This window comes from Diabrotica undecimpunctata, chromosome 6, assembly GCF_040954645.1.
Source record: "Diabrotica undecimpunctata isolate CICGRU chromosome 6, icDiaUnde3, whole genome shotgun sequence".
In the NCBI taxonomy this organism is placed as follows: Eukaryota; Metazoa; Arthropoda; class Insecta; order Coleoptera; family Chrysomelidae; genus Diabrotica; species Diabrotica undecimpunctata.
Window position 1 is genome coordinate 9172003 of NC_092808.1, and position 22748 is coordinate 9194750.

At 34.5% G+C, this 22748-nt stretch overlaps 1 protein-coding gene across 1 annotated transcript; it reads right to left on the minus strand.

Moving 5' to 3' along the window:
• Positions 1-707: 707 nt before the first annotated feature.
• On the minus strand, positions 708-21913 carry LOC140443103 (uncharacterized). Its single transcript, XM_072534175.1, has 10 exons — positions 21533-21913; positions 20652-20721; positions 19934-20130; positions 13448-13670; positions 12770-12949; positions 8778-9101; positions 8538-8714; positions 8313-8474; positions 8030-8251; positions 708-2571 (listed from the first exon to the last, which is right to left on the minus strand). The coding sequence occupies exons 1-10, from the start codon at positions 21734-21736 to the stop codon at positions 2267-2269; spliced, it is 2064 nt and encodes a 687-aa protein (XP_072390276.1). The 5' UTR covers positions 21737-21913; the 3' UTR covers positions 708-2266.
• Positions 21914-22748: the final 835 nt, after the last annotated feature.

Consider the following 22748-nt stretch of genomic DNA (forward strand, 5'->3'; position numbering starts at 1 on the left):
TCTCCGAATAGCATACTTAATATCTTCAAGCTGAATACGTTTTATTCGTTAATTAACGAACATATATTTAATTATTTGACATATATACCTAATATATTTTATAAAACGAATTATTTTAACTACAATACATCTGTAGAAATACAAGTACAATACTTTTTGTTAGTCCATATAATCCAATGTCTAAATTATTCAGTTGCATTATGGCCGATCCCACATATTGGTTTAGAAATTTCTTAGCGCTAGGGAGAAAATAGTAGTACATATAATTTGTAAAAATTCTGCCATACAAGTAGTGCTACCTCTCACTCTTACAAAAAAAGTTTTTGCACGCCACTGGAAGACCAAGAATAACTCCGAATGGTCATCACTATTTCCTCGAATTTAACGTCTACATTTTTGATACTTAGCTATAGTTGCTTTTCTAATAATTCTTCACCTTTCTCATCCTGTTGGTATGTCATGGATATCTTCGCATTCTAGTATTGTTTATTCAGCTAATTCCTCTTCGTCATGTGCATTTAACAGCGCATCGAAGAAACTGTTCCATTTGGACATTACATGGTCAGCCTCACTCACTTACCAGTATTCCTTTGTTTGATATCATATAAGTACACTTGCTCTGACAGCCCTATTTGTCTTCCTTACTTCCAAGTTGTATTAAAATTCTAACCAAGGAAGGAGGAAAAGGAGGTAAGAAAACAACCGCACAAATTCAATTTATTTAATAATCCTTCTACAAGGACAAAAATTTTGGTAAACAAAAAGAGAACAGTACAAAACGACAATAATTAAAAAACTGATACAATAAGCATAAAATATAAAAAATAAGTCACTTATAAAGCAACTTTGTATAAAAATAACTTTCATTAATATGTACGAAATACTGTAAGTTGATTGTATCATTAATGCCACTGGTAAACTTGAATTTTTTGTTTAAAAAGGGTTTATAATTGATCTACAAAATATATTTCTTTTATTCTTTCTTTCTAATTATCAAATTTTAAATAAAATATTCTTTTTAGATTTTTATAAAGCAGGTAAAATCTTATTAGTACATCTAGCACGAGTTGGCTCATAGACTTGGACGAATGACGTTTTTGCAAAGTATAATGAAGCTGTATGAAAAATATACGTATATTAGCAGATATATTTATTGTAATTGTGGCATTGCTCTCGGGACTGGCATATAGAGAAAAAATATTTATTTTCTATCTTTTTTCTACATATTGATTCACATAGTTAATTTATATTAGTCAGTAGGGAGAATATTAAGTTGTATTTTCTCCCTCTGTACTATTTTGTTCTGGTTTATTCGGAACTATTAGGTTAAAAGCTTTTAATCGCCGATATAGACGACAGGACAAGAAAAACACTTCAGATCTGCACAAATAGAGCTCTAAAACATCCTTGTGGTATTTCGGAAATGCTATAAACAAAAACCGATAAAAAAGATTCTAACAGCGCAACCCGTGAGAATGAGAAGACGGGGTAGACCAAAGCTGAGGTGGATGGACGGTGTAACACAAGATGCCGAGAAGATCCGAGTCGACAACTGGAAAATGCAAGCGAGGGACAGAATAGAATGGCGTAGAAAGCTTGAGAAGGTTGAGGCCCTCTAAGGGCTGTAGCACCAAGATGATGATGATATAAACAAAAACGCTTTCTCAGCTGCAGAACTTGTTCAGAAATAATAGCTTTCGTTAATTTACGAACTGATATAGACCTCGTCGATAATAACTAGATAAAAGTAATAGCCTGGTAACGAAAAAGGAAGACAATATAAACTTTTAACAATTATGAAACCAAATGATAAGAATGAAGAAGTATAGAGGTAGAAAATAATATATGTGCATATTTTCCCACTTAATAGTAGTCCTGAAGAGAGACCACAGCAATCATACACCGTCGTCTCCATAGATAAGTATATAGGGACAAAATACGCGAGTATTTTCTACCTAAATATTGATATGCAAAAATTAAGGACCGATATTTTTATTTTTATTTCATACACACCCTAAAATACATAATGAACATGTCGAGAAAGGGTCAAAAAACGAAAGGGTGGAACTATAAAGTAATTTTAAGCATTTTTATGTACACAGCTAATTCTTTTCCACTACTTTTGAACTCTACAAAGAGTTACAACATAAAAATATACACCAAAATTAAAATATATCTTGTAGCATGAATATCAACTATTTTTCAACAAAAAATTCAATGTTACCGGGCGAATATAATAACTTGATCACCGTATGTAACTTCAGTATCAGTTTGTGACTTTTTTAGTGATCCGACCATTTTTCTTTAACGCGACTTCTTTCATGGCATCGTTATATCCGTCCGTATCTCCATTTGTTGGTACTTGTGCCTTCGTTTTCTTTTTTGAGTTTTCCCTTTCCAATATCCGCTGTCGTATTTCCCTCATGGCGTTCGTTTCTACAGTGTTTGTAGTTTTCGCAGGGGATTGAGATCTCGTGGGTTTCTTCTTAATTGGCTTTGTTTTCCTACGAGTTGGTGAGACGATTTTCCTTCTAGGTTTACTTGGTGAGATGATTTCTTCTATATCATCCTCTGAAATGATAGAAATGTTTAATAAAGGCAAAATACATTTTACAGTAATCTACAGCTACAGCAAAGTACCGCAATTGTAGCGCGTGACTCATGTTTTAATAATTTTTTATAGGCCAGTAAAATTGGATGTTTACTCTTTAGTAAAAAATATTTTTGTTGTTGGAATACTGACAAAAGGATAAAATTTAATTAGTATTTATTAACCAAATTAGAGGATCATTGCAGAAACTTTTTAATATCTTAAAAATTGACAAAAATCTTCTTCCGACTGTTCAAAGAATATAACTTGAAAGGAGATCGCATTTTATATGAAATACATTTCAATAATTTGACTGGTCTATTTTTAAACTGTTCAAATGTTTTGGCAAAGATTTATGTTCAAGGGAAAATGTAACTTTGTCAGCGTGTATGATTCAACTTGAAGTTATCTGCAATGGTGTAGTTTATATCTTTCTCTAACGGTATATAATGTCCGAGATCAACAATTTCGTCGTAGATTAATGCGATGTAACTAGCAACTGTATCCCTAATGAGTCATGCCGCTTAGATTTTTATGCGAATAATTTATAACCGAATTCAAAACAAGTGTGAAGAATACCTGAGTCGTTCTCAATATGGCTTTAGAAAGGGTACAGGCACTAGAGAAGCACTTATGGGATTGACACTGATGGCGGAAAGGTATCTTGAGGTTCAAAAACGGCTTTATGTGTGCTTTGTCGATTATAGAAAGGCCTTTGTCCGCATCAAACACGGAAAATTGATCGAGGTGCTAAAAGAAGTAGTATTGGACGGACACTACATAGCTATCATAAGTAATACATACTGGAACCACACAGGATGCGTTCGAACAGAGAACGGAAACACCAAGTACATCAACATAGAACGAGGAGTGCGTCAAGGGTGCATTTTATCCCCCCTATTATTTAATGTATATGCCGAACATATAATCAGAGCTTCTCTTGAAGATCGCCCTGAAGGTGCCAGAGCCAATGGAATTATCATTAACAATATAAGATATGCCGATGACACCGTAGTATTAGCAGAAACAGAAGACCAACTAAATATATTGATGAACATATTATCAGAAGAAAGTCACAGGCTGGGCTTGGACATTAACTTTTCCAAAACCAAAATTCTGGTATTCCACAAAAACCCCCATGAACAAGTTACACCCAACATACAAATAAATGGTATCACCCTTCAGAGTTCCCAAAGCTTCATATACCTGGGCAGAGAACTAAATAGTCAACTAGACCACTCGAAAGAAATTAGAAGACGCGTTGAAATAGCAAGATCTGGTTTCATGAATATGCGTAAAATGCTCTGTAACCCCAAGCTATCAGTCTCAATAAGGTTGAGAACACTAAAGTGTTATGTGTGGTCTCTATTACTACATGGCTGGGAGACCTGGACATTAAAACAGTATGACGTCAACAAATGAAATTCATTTGAAATGTGGATGTACCGCCGAATGCTAAGAATAAGCTGGACCAGCAGAACTACGAATGAAGAAGTACTGAGAGCAATGAACACACGCCCTCCTCTGGTCAATACTATTAAAATTAAAAAGACGTCATATCTAGGACACATAATGCGCCGTAGGGAATTTGAGCAGCTCCAAGTAATATTAGAAGGCAATATTGAAGGTAAAAGGGGTATAGGACGAAAGAAGAAATCTTGGCTACGAAACATCAGAGATTGGACCCACACAAAAAGAAATGAATTAATTCATCAAGCCCAGCGGGTAGTTCTTTTATTGTATGCTATCTGTAAGTCAGTTTCATAAAGCAGAGAACAGAATTGTTCGTAGTGTTATTAGTGGAAGGTGCTTTTACGTTTACTTTTTGTAAATTGTGAGTAATTTAGTTTCGAGGTAATTCGATTTGGTGATAAGTAATAAATATGACTGACAGTAGTCATAGTGAACCGTGTATCAGAAAGAAATGTCACAATTTAACACACGAAGAAAAAATTATGATCGGAAATGGGTTTGAAGGACTTTGAGCCAGAGAACAAAAAATAAATGTAAGCGATGTAAAGGGTGATTCATTTAGAGGTACTTTTTTCAACAAGAAAAAAAAATGAAAAAAATAAATGGTATTTGAAAATATTTATTATCATACAAAAGAACCATTCTTTATAATTACTTCTTAAAGATAATTTCTTTTAAATGTTGGCCATGACTACGATTAAATTGGTTCATTCTGAAGTTCCAATTCTCGATGACTTGTTCCAGCATTTCGATTGGACTCGAGTAATATTGGCCTCCAATGCCTCAATCGTATCTGGTTTATTCATGTAGACTTTGGACTTTAGGTAGCCCCAAAAAGAAAGAGTCTAGAGGTGTCACAGGATCTAGGCGGCCGATTCACTGGTCCAAAGCGTGAAATAATTTGTTCACCGAATCGTTCTCGCAGTAAAGCCATGCTTTCACGGGCTGTATGGCAAGTGGCGCTATCTTGTTGGAACCAAATGTCGCCGAGACCACCAGCTTCAATTTCAAGTACCAAATAGTCCGTAATCATGGCACGATAACGGTTTCCATTCACAGTAACATTCTGGCCGGCCTCTGTTTTAAAGAAATATGGACCAAAGATTCCACCAGCCCATAAACCACACCAAACAGTTGTTTTTTCAGGGTGTGATGGCAACTCTTGAACCTCTTTGGGTTGTTCATCACCCCAAATACGGGCATTTTGTTTAAATTGCTCTAAGCGCAAACACATTCCTCACAGAACTCCCATTTTCAAAATACAACTTAATAAATTCTAGACGCTGTGCCGGGCTAAGTCTTTTCATCATGAACTGTCAAACAAATAGTGAACAAAAGCGAAATGTCAGTTTGACAGTATTCATGCACGATCTCCAATCACATCCCCACCAAAAAAAGTACGTCTAAATGAATCACCCTTTAGTTATATTATGTAGTATTTTGACAAAAGTTTCCGAAGCTAGTGTGTGAATACTTTGAATTTTGATACAAGAGGAAGGAAACAAATAAAATTGGATGATACAACCAAAAAGGTCATTCGTCGTGCAGTACATGAAATTTGTTTCAAAAAGGAATTAACAACTATAAAAAACTTGCTTCTTCTCTTCAATCTCATGAAAATATTCTAAAAATATCAAAACGTGTTTTGTTACGTACTTTACGTGAAATGAGCTTAGCTAGGTATTTAAAGAGAAAGAGGAATAGTATCCTTATTAAAAAAGAAATCATTTTATGGCGCAGAAAGTATATGAAACAAATAGCAGAATTTTGAAGAGATGCAAAAAAACATATTATACAGATGAAACATGGTTAAATGAAGGACATTAAATGGATAAAGGGTTTTTACCAAAAAATATATTTAACAAAGATTAATTTTCTTCATCTCTAAGGAATCTATAAAATGAGAAAATAATTTTTATGACAATCAATTCGTTCTAAATCCCTGATTATTTTTTTAATAATAACCGCACGCCCATGACTCGTTTATTCCCTTTCCCCTCAAACCCGCAAAGGTCTACATTGAAAATATGAGTAACCCGCTACAATTGTGGTATTAAGGCGGGTACACATATGCGAGCAGAACTGTTCGCGAACCGTTTGTGAACGCTATATTCGTTAATTTGTACGACGGGACGAACCGCTTGCGAGCTGTTCGTTCGTTGATCGTCAGGAACCACAGCATGTCGGTTTTTGGGACGAACACAAAGAATGTTCGCAGAACTATAAATTGTGTCTATAAATTGTTTCTGCTAAGTGTGCGATGATATCATTCGGTTAAACAAAATTGCTGAACGAGCGCGGCTTATTTAAGTAACGAGAGAAATTAATAACAGATAATGTAAACAAAATACCGAAATGTTTAGAATAACGAAGTAAATTAATTCTTGGTTTGTTATTAGATACTTAGGGTATTGGATAGTCTGAACATAAACATATTTTCAACGAACTCTTCGCGAACAGCTCACGAGCAGTTCGCAAACAGTTTGGCTCGTATATGTGTACCCACCTTTACAATATAGAAAAAATCAATGCTGTGCATTTTATGCACGGTATTTTGTAAACCAAAGGATTAGCGCTACGAAAAACAAGAAAACAATTCAAAGATGTTATAAAAGGAATAGAGAATCAGGTTAGATATTTGGACATAAGTGAAATTACGTGAAACTCGGAAAACTATACATCAAAGCTGTATCAGAAAAACTTAAATGGATAGGAAATAAATTCAACATTTCAACAACATTCAAAACAGCAAACACATTGAGATCCATTTTGTCTAAAACCAAACCTAAAAATGAACAAGAAAGAGCAAACAATTGCATTTATCAAATACCTTGTGAATGCGATCAGTTTTATTTAGGTGAAATATCAAGGTCATTAAATGTTAGAATAAGTGAACATCAATCTTATATTAATAGAGAATTTGATAGATCTCAAATATGTAAAGACGCGTGGGATAATGAACATAGGGTTCAATGGAATGATTCAAATATAGTCCTAAAAGAAACGAATGGTAAAAAGAGAAAAATTAAAGAAGCGGCTCTAATTATGCTAAATGAGACCAATTGTGTCTCAAATTCCTCGGCAGAATGTATAGAATCTGGTTACCCATATTAAAAGAGGAAGTTATTAAAAGAAAAATACCTAATATACATAATACATAATATGTACAACATACATAATATGTACAACATACATAATATGTATTTTATATATTATACAGGGTGAGTCATAACTATTGGGACATAGACTAAGGACAGGTTATTTGGACCAAAATATGGCTATTGGGCCAAATATGCCTTAATAAAATGTTTCTGAGAAAAAAGATACAGAGTTTTAAAGTTAATTTTTGTGTTTCGTTTTTTGCTAATAGTTTCCCTGTATATTTATAAATTGCTATCAAAATTGGCACAGAGGCATAATCTTAGACAAGAAATAGTATTTTATTTACAATTTTACGTTTTGTCATAGAGGGCGCCACGTGGATCATTCCTAGTGATCAAATTGAGTTTTTTTTCTTTCTTGTCTTTTTTTTTCCTATCTTGTCTTTTTAAAGACGAATTACATGATATGATATTTTCTGACAGATATTCTCAAGTTAAAGTTGATTTCATGTAATCGAATGAACTATCTTACAAGTAAAGTCGTCCCAGGAACGCAACTCAACAATATTGGCACTATCATTTTAAAGTCGTCTACTTTAAAATGTATAATGTATGTCTGAATTGTCAATATAAATGAGTCAGATAAAATTTAATTATTCGAAGAATTTTTCACCAAGTAACAAAAAAACAAAATTTGTTTAATTTACTGTTTGTATTTTGAGAACGATTTCCGAAGTGGAAATTGAAACGTCAATAAACTTATTTAACCTTTAATTGTGGCTTACTCCCATTTAAATAGTAATTACTTTAACATGCCACAAGAAAATAGCTTCAGAACAATATCAAAGCTGTCTGTAAAACTTACCTAAACCACTTTCGATTTCATCCCAGTTTTCTTTCTCTTCTAGGGTGGAATCTAGAGCTTCGCTTCTTTTAGATCTTTTTTTCAGCGAAACCTTAGAAATTCCGTTACTTTTTCTTTTTGTGGGTGACTTGGAAAGGGTTTTCTTAGAAGGAGATTTCTTTGACGGACTTTTCTCGGACGACACTTTACTAACAGAAGAGTTCAGTTCCTCGATCCAATCATCTAACAACATATAATAACACCACATTAAGTTAATAATTTTTCAGTGTAAAATTTGCTTTACCTTCACTATCTTCCTCTTCATCCACGTTTTCCTCTTCTAGACTAGAATCTGCGTCATGATTCCTTGCAGATCTTTTTTTCGAAGTAGCAGCAGAAACACCTTGGTCTTTCCTTTTAGTAGCAGTTTTGGATGGCGTTTTCTTTGAAGGTGTCTTGTTATCACCTGAAGGTACATTTTCACAATTAGAACAGAACACAAAATTTTAGGGCACCAAATTCACTTTACCTGAACTATATTCCTCTTCATCTACATTTTCCTCTTCTTCTAGAGTAGAATCTGCATCATTATTTCTTGCATATCTTCTTCTCGAGGTAACACCTTGGTTATTCCTTTTTGTAGACATCTTGGAGGATATTTTCTTTGAAGGTGACTTCTTGGAGTTAACTTCTTCAATGTTATCACCTGAAGGTATATTTTTACAATTAGAACAGAACACAAAACTTTACAGTATACAATTCGCTTTACCTGAACTATCTTCCTCTTCATCAACATTTTCCTCTTCTAGAGTAGAATTTGCGTCATCATTTCTTGCAGATCTTCTCTTCGGCGTAACAGCAGAAATACCTTTGCCTGTCCTCTTAGTAGGAATTTTGGAAGGTGTTTTCTTTGAAGGTGTCCTCTTGGAGGGCGTTTTATTAGAAGAAGCTTTACTGATGGAAAAGTTGAAAGGTTTTCCAACGCTATCGCCCGCATCCAGACCGTTTGACAAAATACTTTTAATTTTTTTATAGTCTGGGTTGGAATTGTGTTTTAGGGTTAACAAATACTTCAACAATATAACTAAGGGAGCTGAAAAAGAACACAAGAATTATTGTGCAGTAAGAACCATTATCGGTACATCGATGATATGATTATATAAAAGACAGTCAGATACCAACTTTAATCCTTTAACAGGTTGACTGCCATGTGCACCAATATGGTGCACACTATCATATCCATAAGCTTGTTTGGGAAAATCAATATATCGTTCCTGGGAGCCACACCGTATTGTTTGTTAAATCGGCTTTTTATTTAAATATTTGATTATCGTTATAATATTTTGAGTCTTCTATAGTATTTTTTTTTTATTCTTCTATAGTAATTTAATTTAACCTTGTCCATCCCGATTTGGCACGAAGTTGATGCAGTCGGCTCTTGTCAGTGTTGAACTATTTATAGAGAATAGCAGCTCTTGTTAGTTGACTGACGGTTCAGCAAGATGGATGACCGAGAAACATAACGTGTGTTACGATTATACAGAGAGATTCCTACGCCTTTTATAGGAAGTGAAAGCGAGTTTGATGATGGTGATTTAGACCTCAATTTTCCAATTTTACAGCGAATAATGACGAGGCGTTGAGTAATATAGAGAGTGATGACGCCACTGACCCCGCTAATCCACCTAGAGTAGCAAATACACTGCTCTTACCAGGTAATTTTTATGAAATCATTGTAAGTCGAATATTATATTAACTTTTTTTATTTATTTTTTAGGTACTGTATCTGATTGGAGCAGACCAGACACCTCAAAAGTTAAAAATATTATCTAAAATAAAAACAATGAAGACTTTACACTATGGAAATCCAATTGATTTTTTTGAACCATTCTTGGATGATAATGTTATTTCAATGATTGTTCAAGACACCAATCGCTACGCTATTCAACGGCTAAATTCTCCGATTGTTAAAAGATGTTCTCGAGTGCAACAATGGATTCTCACTAACAATGAAGAAATCCGCACATTTCTTGGATTGGTATTAAGGATGGGACTTTACCAAAGCCTTCAATTTCACATTACTGGAAAAACAATAACTATTTGTTGACCAGTATAGTCTTCTTCTTCTTCTAATGGTGCTACAACCCTTTGTGAGTCTTGGCCTGCTTAACAATGTTCTTCCATTCTGCCCTGCCGGATACTTTCCTTCGCCACTGCCTGATATTCATGGTTTTAAGATCCCTCTCTACGTCGTCTATCCATCTTTTACGGGGCCTTCCTCTTGTTCTGTTTCCTTGGTGCTTCCATCTCTGGACTACTTTTACAGCTCGATTATCTGGCATTCTTTCTAGGTTACCAAGCCAGTTTGGTTTTGTGACTTTACAAATCTAACAATATCTGCGCTCTGCATTAGTTCTTCCAGCTCGTGATTCATTTTAATTCTCCACGAACCATCGCTGCATTGGGTTGGTCCAAATATCTTTGTATTTTGCGCTCAAATATTCTCAGTTGATTTTCATCAGTGGTTGAGAGGGTCTACGTTTCACATCCATATGTGACCACTGGTCTAATTACTGTTTTGTAGATTTTAAGCTTAGACTCACGATTCAGTAACTTACTTTTCATTAAGTCTTTGTATGCATAAAAGCACTTATTACCGCTAAGAATCCGTGCTTGTATTTCTTGACTGATGTTGTTTTTGTCATTTATTATTGAGCCTAGGTAGGGAAGAGTGGAGGCATATTTGTAGGTATGGTTGTCGACCAGTATAGTAAGCGACTACATACCAAGAAACCGATTTGAACTCTTACTTAGTATGCTACATTTCTCTAATTCAAAAGCACCTGAAGGCGATAGAATATATAAAGTCCAAAACTTAATTGATATGATGACAAAAAACTTCCAATATGGCTCTCTGCCCAACCCAGTCTGTATGTATTGATAAATCTATGATTCCTTTTTTGGGCAGGCTTTCTTTACGTCAATACATTCAGAATAAAAGGCATCGTTACGGAATAAAAATATTTAAACTTTGTTCTGAATCATATTATACGTTGAAATTTAAAATATACTGCGGAAAAGAAGCAGTGGACAATATGCGCCAGTATCAGAGAAAGTGGTTATGGAGTTAATGGCTCCTTATTTAAATTTTGAATATACATTATTTACTGACAATTGGTACACGTCGCAAAAGAGTGCTTCAAAATTCTACTCATTGAGTTGGAACACTACGTGCTAACAGGAAGCAAATACCATCTGAAGTAGTAAAAGAAACGTTAAAGAAAAAAGTGTTACGAGAATTCAAGGTAAAGTTTCCGGACTGAAATCTAGACGACGACTCGGCGCGAAAAAGGACAATGATTTAGGATTATTCTCGTGGAATGTAAGATCTCTATACAGGCCAGAAGCCTTGCAGTCTCTCATTGTAGAAATATATAAGAGCGATATCATTGCACTTCAGGAAATGAGATGGTTGGGAAATAAAATATTAGAGAAAAAGAATTATACGATATATTATAGCTGCCATCCAACGGAACACCATGGGTTGTGGAGCCAATGATGATGATGATGATAGAAAAGGCGAGAGCTGTCTTCACTTGCCTCAGGAAGATTTTATGTAATATACACCTGAACATTGATATAAGAACACGAGTCGTGAGATGCTATGTATTTTCTACCCTTTTATATGGAGTCGAAGCCTGAACCTTGACGGAGGCAACATCCAAACGATTAGAAGCCATCGAAATGAAGTGCTACCGCCGCATGCTAAGAATTTCCTATATCCATCATGTTACAAACAACACCGTGATCCAACGTATGAATGAAGATCTGGAAATTATGCGTATCGTGAAAATCAGAAAGATGACATACTTAGGGCATGTGATGCGCAATGAGAAGTATCAACGAATTCAACTAATTTTACAAGGCAAGATAGAAGGCAAAAGATCTCAAGGGCGCAGAAGGACATCGTGGTTGAAGAACATCAGACAGTGGGCAGGAATGACTACCACACACCTATTTAGAGCAGCTGTCAACAAAGTTGTATGGATCAACGTGATTGCCAACTTCCACAGAGGATAGGCACCAAAAGAAGAAGATGGCATCCTACCATCGAGCTTTAAGAAGATCTGTAAAATGGTATCGAAAAGTTGCATTCGAGACTATTCTAAATAAAACCGTAGTAAACGCAATGTATATGTAGAATTCAGAGACAACAAACAAAAAAATGAAAATTACAGAATTTAAAGAAGAGTTGTTGAAAAGTCTTCTAGCAAAAAAGACGGCAGAAAGTTCTGAAAATATAAATCGTCACATTTTACAGAACACAAACAAAAGAGGGACGAAAAGAAGCACAACAAACTTCTAATAAAGTGTAGACACGTTGTCCGATTTGTTATAAATACCTCTGCACTGATTATGTCTTTAAATTGCATTAATCGATATTTTTGATGTGTTTTTATTTGATGAATAAACTATTTTTCTTTTCACTTAAAATGGTGTATTATTTTGAAACATTCTTGCCAAAAAATAATAGGTTATATTTCCAAAATTGATCTAGGAGGCCAACTGATTAAAATTCTCATATGAAATATTAAGCTTGTGCATCTATACAGGTACATACAATGCACCATATAGGTACACACTTTGCCGTTGGCAAATAGTACTAAATCAGCTTGGCAGTCAACCTGTTAGTACAGTTAATAATATTTTAATTTTATTTAAATCGTAATTCTCGGTTTTTTATTTTATTATGGTACCTACCTGGTGGAGATTCACTCGTAAAGCATGTTTTCATGAATTTTGGAATGTCTGACATATATTCCTCTTTGGATTTGTGAACGTTGTTAGGATCTTTCAAATTCTTTTCCCAGGGGAGAGTGCATCCAAGCCACTGGATGATATTATAGGCAAGAATTTCTAAATCTCCTCGTCTGGTCTGAACTAAAATGTAACAATAGCGACGGTTAAATAATGTCAAAACCTCGTAAGTTGAAAATTTGCCATTTTTAGATTTATAAGGATTTAGGTTGAAAATATTGTCCCAATGTTCTGGCAAAACCCCAGATTCATGAAAATTATGTATTGCCATGTTTTTTCTAACGTAATAACTAAATAAATACTAAGAAAGAAAAACGATGAAGTAATCATCGACGTTTTTACGATCTCCAAAACAATTTAAAATTTTGACTTATGAGGTTTCGACTTTTAACCATCAACATGTTTTTTATAAAACATAAATTACAGTATCTTTGATTTGTAATCATTTGATAGGGCGTTCCATAAAAGAAAAGGTATTTGGCGGGTATTTCGTTATCTTAAAACTTTAGGAACCCCTGCTCTATATTACAAAAATAATGAGGGTTAGTTTACTGATATAATTATAAAGAGTTCAACAAATGATTATTCTAAAGGAAATCATGACAAACCACAAAAACTTACCTCCTTGGTGAGCATCTCTGCTTAAATATTCTATGGTACCATCATGGGCCTTCTTGGGATTCGGTTTAAAATCGGGCTGATCGTAATATTTGGTGGCTAGACCGAAATCTATCAGGTATAATTGTTTATTCGCAGTCTCTTTGGTTACGCCCATTAAAATGTTGGCTCCTTTGAGATCTGCGTGCACAAAACCTTTGCTGTGAATGTATTCTAGAACGTCCAACTAAAAAACAAAATCTTAAAAGAACGTAATTGATAATTCAAGAGTTTGTTTATGTTAATATGCTTTGAAATGGAACAAACACCATATTATAGGAAAATCTTTGTTAGTTATGACTTTTCTTTTGCTCAACGGGCAATATCGTCGAGCAAAATGATTCATTTACCACCTTGTTCTACAGAATTGATCCCAACTTATTTTTTCTGGGCAGATATGTTGGCAGCCTTCACAAGACTTACTCAACATTTAGAAAAATTACAATTGAAGATTATCAAAGTTGTTAGATTGATAATTTTTACAGGTAAGTTGTCTTCCTGGGTATTTATTATTAATCCATTTTTGTATCACCCGTCAAAAGCCCCATCAAAGAAATACCTACAGATGGATGAGGGAATGTACCTCTTGGACAATTAAAAACAATGTTGTACTTGAAGAGTGGACAGAAGGTTTAGGCAGCGAAGAGAAGTGATTGGAGAGGAGTTGTAAAAAAGCTCAAATCCCATCGTGAATAGTACCGCGAAAAATTATAATGTACATAATTTATACGGAAAAGAAAGTAGACTAAAGAGGTAAAATATACATAAAAAAGCAAGACATCTAGCGGTTAATGTAAGCTCCGTTCTAAAACGGTATTATACTAACTCCAGTAGAATATACACCGTGTATATTATTATCTGCGTAGCGCTTTATGTAGACTCCGAGCAACACGTAGGATTAAGTGAACTCTGTAATAGGTTAACACTTTCGGGATCCGTATGTATACTTTCGCGTACACAACTAAACTTTCTTAAATCTGCCAGGAGGACTCTGGCCTGCAAACACCGGTTAACTTGTGTGCATGTGGGGTGGTACAAGACTTATCACACTTTCTTAGTAAACTTTACCATTCGAATCGCTCTTTTCTGAAGGGACAAGGTTTATTTATGTGAACTAAACATGTAAAGTACAGTCAGTAAGCTATTACTTAGATCATTGCAAATTTGACACTAACTCCACTTATATTGATTACATATTACCCCTAAATAGGAGATAAAACATTCAGAAATATGTAATATTGGTGAAGTTGTATAATTCATGTTAGATAAATTAATCATTCTTCCCTTTTTTGTGCACTACTACCCATTTTAACAAAAAAATATCTATTTTAGCACTTAAATATTCATTTTGAGATAACCTTCTATCCAGAATTATATGTAGTACACAGATAAAAAAATAAAATAATAAAATAGAAGAAATAAAATAATAAAAAAGCTGTATATAAGATATCATGAAACAATGGATGAAATAAAAGAAGTTCTTATTAACCGGATTCTTAAATAAAACGTATAAAGACATACTCACGTTAACAAAATACATTAGAAAATTTTCGCATATGAAAAAACACATCCAACTTGGTAATAAAATCCTTTTGTATCTATAAATTTATTTTTAGAAAAGCACGTACCTACCAAAAAGAGGTATTTGGTAGTACACATATCTGTTACATACTGAAATGCGTATGAATGATAACAAAAGTAAGGAGTCCATATGAACCGTTTAGAATATCCGCTGGAAATAAACGGCTTAATCCCATAGTTGCCAAACTATCAGAGCTTACTTAAACCGATATACTTATGGTTCCAATATACACGGAAAAAGATCTGAACGACCCCTATAATATATACACGTGAACTAAGCGATATACATTCATGATACAGGGGTACTTAGGGGCTCCACAAAATTTTTAAAAATTGTGAAACTATACATGTTGACGAATCGACAGAGCCAATATTATGGAATGGTCAAGTGAGCTCCGTATATCGGTGGCCACTTGACCATTGAGCTCACTTGAACCTGAATTTTAACATGGGCGGAGTCCACTTTATGCCGTAGGTAGATATATATATATATATATATATATATATATATATATATATATATATATATATATATATATATATATATTATATCAATGGTATTCCGGGTTTGACTCCGCGTTAAATGTTGTTGGTTTTGATAAAAACCATTTTGACGACGTTTCGGCAAGATCTCACTTGCCATTTTCAAGTCTCTCTGGATGGTCTGCTTCTTGTCGATGTTCGAGTGGATCAAATACCATTGATATAACATACAGCTCCCGCGGAAATATCAAAACTAACATATATATATATATATATATATATATATATATATATATATATATATATATATATATATATATAAAGTTATTATGTACTAGAATATTATGGAATAGTCCACCTCTATTCACTTGCATTAACGCTTCGATTCCATCCAAGTCGATACATCCGGAAGGTTCACGAAGGCAGATCATCGTCGTCTCTCGAGATGCAACCGTTATATGGGCTACGTCGAAATAAGCACGTTCAGTACACTGCTCCCCTCTTAGATCTGAGCGTCCCGATCAGCAACTCTATATGTAGACCCAGAATGGCGGAATCTACAGGACTCTCCAGCTCTGCATGAACACCTCAGAAAGAAATAGAAACGATCTCTTCGGATTAATGCAACACACAGTAATTCGTACGCCGGATTCTCGGAAGATCACTTCAAGTATGATTCTGACAATCTTCCAATCCAGATTATCTAGTGCATGGATCTTGGGTAAGGCCAAATTCTTGATGTCATAATTGCACACGATTTTCTTCAAATTAATTAGAGCACGGCATATATCCTCGTAGCTTGCCCTGTCTGTATATGACTTCCTGATCACCATATACAGCAAAGATCGAGGACCATCTTCTAATCTCAGTACTCTTCCAACTTTAGGCTGCTGATTTTTTAACTCGTCCGAACGACCGAACTTCTTATAAAATATGGATGAGATTCCTCTAGTTATCTCAAGATCTTGGGCAACACAGTGGGCTAGATAGACGTTATGCGGAACGCTAAAAAGATCCTGTTGAACTTCTGTGGTCACGCCGAATCTAGAACTCTTTCTCTCTGCGTAATTTGACATAAATTCATTAAAGCTTGGTCGCCGGTCATCTTTGATCTCATGTTGAAGGGTTCGTGCTTCTTCTGTTTCATTTGAGCCAGCATAAGCTGCAAGACGATTTATGTGAACTACTTTTGGTTTACCATTCGGCAACTTCTTAATTCGGTATATTACGCCATTTATTCTCTTTCATACGGACGTTCCCGTTGTCTTTGCAGTTTAGGAGACAAGCCTCGACGACGTTGTGGATTATAAAGCCAAACAAGAGCACCTACTTCAAAGCTTTCATTCTGTCACTGGCCAATATTGTACTGTTTCATGGGTGCCCTCTTTTTACCAACTGGACCATTACTGGTTGCACACAGTTAACATTTCCGGCACCATCTTCATACATTATCTTTACAGTTCACACAATAGAACCATTCTCGAACTTTTTGCAGAGTCTTCGTATAATAAAGTGTCCACCTGATGCACCGTCATGCAACTGACGCAATACTTCTGACACTTTACTTTTAGATACAATCAATTGAAGCTTAAATTATGTACCATCATCGTTCTCAAAGGTTCTATACAGAAGATCATATTTTAGTACTAGGCAATTCCATTGGCTCCAGTCAGACTTGACTTCTGGACTACATGCACTAATGTCTTGCCAAGGTCTTTCACTTCGACGCATCCAATCCCATACTCTTTTTATAGATGGATCATCTGCTTGAGCAGAGACTTAGATGGGCTGGACACATTGCTAGGATGTCAGATCACGAATACACGAAGAGATTAACATTTTCAAAACCAGAGGGCACAAGAAGCAGAGGACGACCACGAATGAGATGGATTGATGATGTGGAAGAAGACCTACAGATTCTAGGGGTTAGAAGATGGAGGGAAGTTGCCAGGAATCGACAGGAGTGGCGACTTCTTTGTGAGCAGGCCAAGATCCACAACGGATTGTCGAGCCACTTATGATGATCTGCTTGAGCGTCTTTTAGCTGTTGAGGCTGCCATTGATCATTAATGACGGTGGTTCGTCTCACGGGGCAAATCCAATTTATGACAGTGGTTACAATTTGCACTGCATGGCCGTCTTGACTGAGCATCAGCATTTGAATGACTTTTTCCAGCCCAGTGTTCGATCTGTTCTAGCTTTCTGACTGTTGTATTATTTTCTTGCAATTTACGGCGAATGTGACCTACATCGTAACCATTCCAACATCTGGGTTCGCGTCTCTTCGGCATGGTGTTACGAACTACTTTTCGTACCATTTCTTCCAGACGTTCATCGTTTGGTTCGTCCCCTTCTTCAATGGTTCTTACTCGATGGCTCCGTGAAGTTTGACTAGCTGTTTCATGTTCCAAGGCAATAGCGAGCGCTTCATCTAGAACTTTCGGTCTTGCTAGTAGTAAAGCTTTCTGTAATTCACTTTCTTTGAACCCATTGACGAAGGTATTTACAGCAATTTCTTCCAAAATGTTGTCTGGTACCTCCGGATAAGCCAACCGCAATATACAAGCAACATCTGCTTCAAACTCTTGCAAATTTTCACTTGCTCGTTGAATTCTACTTCTTAGTTGCGCCTTGTAGACTTGTTGTAGATGGGCATTGAACAAGGTCTGGTAACATTTTTCTTGGCCCTTAGGAATCGATCTTAGGATATCCGCAGCATCACCTCGTAAAGCAGCAGTCAAGGAAACAGCCTTTTCTTGTTCTGTGCAATGATTGCCTGTCGCAATAGCTTCAAATTGTCTAAGGTATATGGACCAAGAAGACTTTCCATTAAATGGTGGCAATTTGAATATCATAAGATGTGTCGTTTCTTGTCTAGGTGATTCTTCTTTCACTATAGGATCTAAAACTACTGCATTAACTGGTGATAGCAGTTTTGTATTGGTTATCATGGTTTAATTGTTTGATCTTCTCTTCTATGTCGTTTCCATTTTTCTGTATCTTATCGAATGTTCTAGAAACTTCTTCGAATTTCTCGTCATTTTGTCTAGCTGCTTCTTTAATAATTTAAGAAGTTTCTTCAATCGTTTGCGAGATATTTTCAAATTTCTCGTCGAATCTTCTAGAAACATTTTTGAATTTATTATCATTTTTTCTAATTGTTTCTTCGATCATTTGAAAAACATTTTCAAATTTCTCATTCATTTTTGTTAAAACTGTTTCTTGTGGTGATTGAAACTGGAATGTCTATGGGTCATCTCCATTCTTGTTGAGAACATTCTTCAGAGGATTCTTGGAGGATCTTCTTGGACCCGCTGCAGTGTTCATCGAGTTTTTCAAGTTGCTCATGCAACTGTTTTACTGAAAGTTCTGCAAGCCACATCTTTGGTCAGGCACACACGTACCTTTTAAATGTTCTTTTTTTTACAAAGATCACTACCGAACTACGCGGATATCCCGACGAACAATACTTTTTAAAAGTTCAAAAGTCTTTTTCAAGTCACTGCTTTTTAAATCTCACACTGTAGCATTTTTAAATAAAAATATCAACCAACTTTGGCTAATATCATCGCTACTTATTATATACTAGAATATTCTGGGATAGTCCACCTCTATTTGCCTGCATCAGTGCGTCGATCTCCATCGCGGTTCCCGAACACAGATCATTGTCTCGAGATGCAACTGTTATATGGGCTACATTGAAATAAGCACGTTTGGTACAACAAGCATACAAAAAGTGAAAAATGGGATAAAGGCTTAGAAGTAATCAAATTAGAGCAAACCTGAGCAAGATAAGATGACAAAAAGGATAAACTGCTCAATACGCAATACTGTGTATTCATGTTAAAAATAAAAAATCTTACACAGTCAAATGTGTACAAAATCTCAATTAAAATTAAAATTATGTTGTAGATATTCATGAATTGTATAAAAGGAATTTGTTATCAATATTTTTTTAATTTTATTTTCAAATTTCTTTTCAGGCTAGTTTCTGATATTCTCAGGCAAACAATACAACATTTTATTGCCCAATACTTTGGTCCATTTTGACAACTTTTCAAATGCCAATATGCTGGTATCATATTCTGCTTGTGCTTAATATCGTAATCTGCTGATAACACTTTGTGAAATCTATAAAGATTACTATTCCTCTTCATGAATCGAAGGTTTTCTAGAATGTCCTATGCTGGTACAGTAAGAATTCCCAATCTTACATAAGCCTGACGGCAGGCCTTCCTAAATCCCAAACCAGCAAAGAAGCAATTTGCGAGGAAGCTTGGTCAAATAAAACTAACAAGTCTACCCTAACCTAACTAAAGCTTATCAATCCTAACCAAGTCAAGGAACTATCAAGTCGAAATATAAAAGAAACTTCCAGTTACTTACCATTTGCAGCGCTATTTTAAATACCGTAGAGGCTGGAAATACCCGTTTATTTTCCAAAAATGTCTTCCACAAATCCTTGCCAAATTGCTCCATTACAATGAATCTATATTTATCTCCACGGTATTCGTGCGACCCAGATCCTATGTATATTGGCATTCCTAAAGTCTTTAGACCCATTTTCTTCTTAAAATCCTCCACTAAAAGTAAGAAAATTGACTAAATATAAATATAGAACTGTAGAAATATATAGGCGCAAAGCTGCATAGGTACTATGTTTTCTGTATATTTAAAATTTAAATAATACGTTTAAAATTGAATAAAGTAATTTTATTATGAATAATTATGACAATTCATTCTTTTGCTGTAAACTTTTGAGTGGCGACATATATAAATTCATTTTCGGAAGAATTCAAACTTGAAGAAGTATTCAGCATCATTTTAAATTTGAAAAAAATAACATTTAAACAAACTTAAAGCATCACAAAGACGATTGTCAGAATTTTAAGATTATAATGTATAGTTTGGTTATTTGACTATCTGGTGAGGATTATGTTACTCATGGATGCCTCATTTAGGGAACAAGGTTAAGCTTATGATCATTTCATTTATCTACTACTAGCTGTAAGCGAATTTCGCTAAATTTATGTTGAAAAATAAATTAGACTAATGTCAAACCCTCCTTGTACATAAAATAACTAGAAAAATTTCAAAAACTCACCATCAACTTGTTTAGCATTTCTCATATAAAAATGCATCTCCACAAATAAAGGCCCATTTGAATGAGGTTCCTAAAATTTAAAGTAAAGTGATATATTGATTATTTAAATATATACTTAGAGAGTTCCATTTTTTGCATCTTACTTAAAGGGACTGATTTTTAATGTAGTTGCCAAATGCCATTTGAATATTTAATATATTTTGATCAGCATTATCAGAAATGAGAGAATCAGCACAGATCATAATGAAAAAGAATCCTGGAATAAGCCTAAACTCAAAAAAGATTGTCGAGCCAGTGATAATGAAGATCATAAATGAAATAAGTAAGGACATTATGATGTTACACCTTTGAAACACGCTACATCGATGTATAATTAGAGACAAAATATACTGTCAAATATACTATTGTTTTTAGTTCAGTGTGATTCATAGCAATTACGGAACACACTAACATTAGATTTGGTATTACCTAGTCTTTAAGTTACCTATGTTCTAAAGTTGTTCACTGTTTAACAACATTTCAAATAATGTCTCTAATGTACTAATTTCAAATTTTCTTAATTGTTATAAATAAAATACAATTATACATATCCTCCCACTATTTGAAAACAGAGCAGACCAGATAACTCCAGAGAATTGACCCCTTCCAGTTAATAAGCTGAACTGGAACTGGAATCACAAAAGCAGAGCATATAGTCCTAATGATACTATGAAAATGAAAACTACTGGTAGATCAAATTGTAGAATAGGAATTACTAATTAACAGTAGGTTAGGAATAGTTGAATTAAAGAATATATTGTAATGTTTATGTCAAGAAGGCCATTTGGAAAGATCCTAGTGTTACTTCGCCGTGGATATTCCCTTAATCAAATTATACTCACTATTTTCACAACATAGGGATATTTGCTACCATTATCGGTAGCTGGTCGGGCTGAATATATTGCGCCAAAGCCACCATGGCCTACAACAGGACCCAACTTCCACTGCTTTTTGGAAATATCTTGAAGAACTTCGCCTACTGGCAAAGATTCCGCTAATGCGTATCCTTTTGCAGCTTTCTTTTTTGGCGCTGAAGCTTTAGGCATTATAATAAAATTAAAATAAAATAAAAGTAGAATATATTCGTAATTCGTTTTGATTGAATTTTAAAAAGTTAGAATAATAACTAAGTACACGACCGTGATTTAACTTGTTGATAATTTTCTGTACATATACCTTTAAATTTTAATTTTATATTGTATTTTGTATGTAAAATGTAAAATTGTAGTTAAGACAAGGAAAGAAATATACAAGCACATGCTTCTTGACAGCAGCCTTATTTTTCCAGTGGCGTGTTGATTGAACAGAAAGTAAAAAATTCGCAATAATAGCACTCTGAACATTTCATTTAAAGAAGATTTTGTAAGTGCTTTAATATTTCCATATTACTCGTTTGCATAGAGAATTAGTAAAATATGAAGATTTAATAAATCACTGTTAAAATAATTACGACTAATGATAGAAAACTTGATTTGAAAAATTTATATATAGGTATTATATATTATTTATATCCAAACTTTTGAGAACGTTTGGCACGAATTATTAAAATATAAATTAAGAACCTTCTTTTCTAAAGAGTACTCAGAAATCTTAAAACCATTTCGAATGAGAATATTTCGATAAAGTAGAATAAAGCAAGAAGAAGCGTACACAAATTTGATGAGTATTACAGCTGAATTCAAATAAGGATGCGCATTAGAGGCAGTCCTGTATACACGATATACGTGTAATTTTCCAAAGCTAGAACTAACGCTACTGCTATCTTCGCAAATTGTACAGCTATTCTACTAGTGACTAACAAGTTATAGCCATTAGTAACATTAGTAAATAAAATGCATTTGTAGACACGAAAATAATGAATCAAATTATGGAAATAAATACATCCGCATTAACAATACAAATAAAAAAATTATATTTTTTTGGAATATATTTTTTTACTATCAACATCGTTATAGAGTTCTTTCTTCGTTATCATCGTTTAAATAAATGTGTTACAGTTTTTGTTGCGTGAAGGGAAGATATCCAATGATGTTTCAGCTTATCTTGTGTAAGCTTAAT